The sequence below is a fragment of the Plasmodium knowlesi genome (genome assembly GCF_000006355.2).
Source record: "Plasmodium knowlesi strain H genome assembly, contig: PKNH_00_24, whole genome shotgun sequence".
Lineage (NCBI taxonomy): Eukaryota > Apicomplexa > Aconoidasida > Haemosporida > Plasmodiidae > Plasmodium > Plasmodium knowlesi.
In genome coordinates this window covers 1-4,584 of record NW_024070060.1, presented here as the reverse complement: position 1 = coordinate 4,584, position 4,584 = coordinate 1, and the positions used below count along the sequence as shown (strand labels likewise).

Genomic DNA, 4,584 nt, shown 5'->3' with positions numbered 1-4,584 from the left:
GTATATACATATGCATATACATGCATATGTACATGAGCAGACACATATGTATATATACATATACATAGATGTACAGATATATACATATGTACGTATGTACATATGTATGTAGACATATATGTATACACACATGCACATACATATACATATATGTATGTACGTATGTACGTATGTACATATATACAAATACATGTATACATATACATAAATGTACAGATGTACAGATGTACACATATATACATATGTACGTATGTACATATATACATATACATGTATATGTATACGTATGTACATATACGTATGTATGTATACATACATATGCATTTATGCATATGCATATATATATATTTATATATATATATATTACTTCACTTACAGAACAAATTTTGGGAAGCCGATGGAGAGTTGAAAGAGCTGTGGACACAACTGTCCACAGCAATGATGCAAGAAAATGGCAATGCAGATGGAGATTGTGGTCAAGTGAATGATAATGGAACATCGAGACCAGCAACTCCTTCTGAAAAGGCGGCATGCAAGTATTTGCATGCCGGCTTCACCGAACTGTATAAGGCGCCGGATGCGGCGCCGCCGGCGCCGTCAGGCGCCGGCATCTTATCTAAGAACAACCCATCGTTTAGACAAACGATGGGTTGTTTTTTACTTCACGCTTATGCACAACATATGAAGAAGAAAGCTGTTATACATACATATGCATTTATGCATATGCATATATATATATTTATATATATATATATTACTTCACTTACAGAACAAATTTTGGGAAGCCGATGGAGAGTTGAAAGAGCTGTGGACACAACTGTCCACAGCAATGATGCAAGAAAATGGCAATGCAGATGGAGATTGTGGTCAAGTGAATGATAATGGAACATCGAGACCAGCAACTCCTTCTGAAAAGGCGGCATGCAAGTATTTGCATGCCGGCTTCACCGAACTGTATAAGGCGCCGGATGCGGCGCCGCCGGCGCCGTCAGGCGCCGGCATCTTATCTAAGAACAACCCATCGTTTAGACAAACGATGGGTTGTTTTTTACTTCACGCTTATGCACAACATATGAAGAAGAAAGCTGTTTGTGACATAGAGCAAGGAATAAAACAAGCATTTGATTTGTGGAAGGAACCGCAGAATAAAGATGGAACTTCCTGCCACAAGGACGGTGCCAATGGCAAGGAACCTTGTGTTCCTTGCCATTGGAAAGAGACCGACTATAACAGTTGCACAGTTAACATAAATGGCACAGAACCGACGAACGTAAAAAAGAAATTGGACGTCATCATCCCGGAAGGCGACCCCCACATTAAGACAATGGCAGAACAAGTAAATAAAGTAGACAGTCTATGTGACCAAGTCCAATGTGTCACAACTCGATGGATGAAGGACAGAACGAACAATGGCGGTGAGGAGCGCAAATGGGTAAGGAAATGAACGTTGAGCGCGTACACATATACATACGTATGCATATGTACATATAAATGTATATATATATACATATATACCCATATATGTATATATGTATGTATATATGTATGTATATATATATGTACGTATGTACATGTATGTATGTATACATATGTATGTGTATACATATGTATGTATATACATACATACATATGTATATATGCATATGCATTTATGCATATGCATATATATATATATATATATATATATATATATATATATATATACATTACTTATAGACTGACGTGTGGACAGAAGTTAAAGGGCAAATCACCGCCCTTGGCGGTGCGATTAGCACCGCCACATCTAAAGAGAAGAAAGACCAATATGAAACCTACTGCAGTGGTATAGATGAAAGCAAAGGAAAGGATGCTTGCATCCTTATAGCAGCAGGATTAAAAAGTCTCTACGACATCAAGGACAACGACAACGGTAACGATGCCGTTACGGCATCGTTCCAAAGAACGATGCGTTGTGTTTTATTAAATGCCATTGCAGATAAATTAGAAAGTAGCGAATTTCCCTGTACGGATGAAAAGAAAGTGGCCGATGCGATAAAGAAGGCATTCGAGAAGAGTGTTGACATTGAGGATAAAAGTGACGGTTGCAAGAATGGTACTGCTGCGTGCTTTAAGTGTGATAGGGTATCTTTAAAGAATCTTATGAATTGCCAAGTTGGCGAAAACAGAGATAAGGAGTTAAAGGACAAAGTAGAAGAAATGCTCCAGGAGGACGGTGCTAAGGATGAAATAAAGAAAATTAATGACCAAGCTATAAAGGACATATGTAAGTAAACCCCACCAACACAAAATGTTGTTATCAACAACACTGCAACATGTTGGTTGTGTTGGTACCAACATAATAACACAACCAACACATACTAACACAACACCAACCTACTAACATAACCAATATACAACCAACATACTAACACAACACCAACCTACTAACATAACCAATATACAACCAACATACTAACACATAACCAACCTACTAACATAACCAACATACTAACACAACCAACAAACAACCAACATACTGACACAACCAACATACTAACATAACCAAACATACTAACACAACCAACATACTAACACAACACAACATACTAACACAACCAAACATACTAACACAAACCAACATACTAACATAACCAAACATACTAACATAACCAACATACTGACACAACCAGCATACTAACATAACCAACATTACTAACATAACCAACATACTAACACAACCAACACATACTAACACAAACCAACATACTAACACAAACCAACATACTAACACAACTAACATACTAACATAACCGAACATACTAACACAACACAACATACTAACACAACCAACATACTAACACAACACCAACATACTAACACAACCAGCGAACAAGGAACACAGGCACAAACAAAAAAGAACATGCAGAAACAATAAAATTTTTTTCCTTTTTTTTCTTTATATGTATGTATTCGTATAGGTAAACCATGTACAGAGACTACCTTCTGTGATCGCCTGAAATGTTCAATTGCGAAGTGGGGAAAAAATAGGGGTGGGGGAGTACCGACCTGGGTAAGGGTGAACAGCAGTCGGAGTAACGCAGTACTTACCGCAGGAGAATCTTACGTACATATATATATATATTCCTGCGCATATATATGTATATGTATGTATACATATATATATATATTCCTTCTCCGCCTTATGTCCAGCATGAACTGCAGGATCACTTCAAGTGGAGATTGGGGGAACTCGCAACCCACATGGGGGTCGCAGCACATCAGAATGAAGTTGCCGAACACTGCAAAGACAACAATGGCACGCCTTGGGAAGCCGGCCCAGCCGGGGATGCCAATAAAACAGCATGCACGCTTGTGGCGGCAGGATTACACCGCATTTCGAGTATTCAACATAAATATAAGAAGGATAATGTGACACCCACGGAAAATAATAACCCCTTCGACCACCAAGAGTTTCAGCAATTAGTTTCTTGCTTATGGTTAAAGAGGCTCGTAGAAGAAATGGAAAAAAGAAGTATAATTTGCGATATATCTAAAGGGATAAAAAAGGGTTCTGAGGCGTGGATACAAATTAAAGGAAAATGTACGAGGGAGCCCTGTATTGACTGCAATTTGGACGAACTTCACCAATATGAAGATTGCCAGATTGTTAAAGACGTTCCCAATGTAAAGCCTAAATTGGAACCACTGCTCGCAGGGGAGAAAAAGGCGAACGTTGATAAAACCTTGGATGCAATAACTAAAACAAAAGGAAATGCCGATTCTTCATTATGTCCCCGTTTACAATGTCTAGCATCCAAAGTTGAAGCACTTAAAGCACAAGGACAGAATGCTAATGCGGTAAGTACAATGAAATAAAAAAAAGAAGAAAACGAATAAAAAGAAAAAGGAAAAAAAAAAAAAAAAAACTCAGATTCAGGGTATTAGAAGAAGGTTGTAGGGGCGTTAGAATAAAGGTTTTAGGGCTACTGGAATAAGGTTTCAGGGTACTGGAATAAGGTTGTCGTAATATTAGAATAAGGTTATAAAGTGTGTTAGAATAAGGTTGTAGGGTTACAGGGTGAAGACTATGGGGGTATTAGAATAAGGTTGTAGGGGTATCTGAATAAGGATGTTGGGTATAGGAGTAAGATTCCGGGTTTAGGAAAGAAGGTGGTACGGGTGTTAGAATAGAATAGGGTCTTAGGGGTGTCAGAATAGGGTCTTAGGGGTATTAGAATAAGGTTGTTAGGGGTGTTAGAATAAGGTTGTAAGGGTGTTAGAATAAGGTGGTAAGGGTATAGGAGTAAGGTTGTAGGGGTGTTAGAATAAGGTGGTACGGGTGCTAGAATAAGATTGTATGGGTGTTAGAATAAGGTTTTTAGGGGTGTTAGAATAAGGTTGTAGGGGTATTGGAGTAAGGTTGTAGGGTTGTTAGAATAAGGTTGTAGGGGTGTCAGAATAAGGTGGTAAGGGTGTTAGAATGAGGTCGTAGGGGTTTAGAAATAAGGTTGTTAGGGGTGTTAGAATAAGGTGGTAAGGGTGTCAGAATAGGGTCTTAGGGGTGTCAGAATAAGGTTGTATTGGTGTTAGAATAAGGTGGTAATG

At 38.4% G+C, this 4,584-nt stretch overlaps 1 protein-coding gene across 1 annotated transcript; it reads left to right on the top strand.

Annotated features, from left to right (window-relative positions):
• Positions 1-378: 378 nt before the first annotated feature.
• PKNH_0002500 (SICAvar, type I (fragment)) lies at positions 379-3,837 on the top strand (the record flags this gene model as incomplete). Its single annotated transcript, XM_039113452.1, has 5 exons — positions 379-480; positions 770-1,432; positions 1,717-2,263; positions 2,958-3,049; positions 3,190-3,837. Coding segments are annotated over 5 exons (2,052 nt in total), but the record flags the coding sequence as incomplete, so codon positions are not given.
• Between the last annotated feature and the right edge of the window lie 747 nt (positions 3,838-4,584).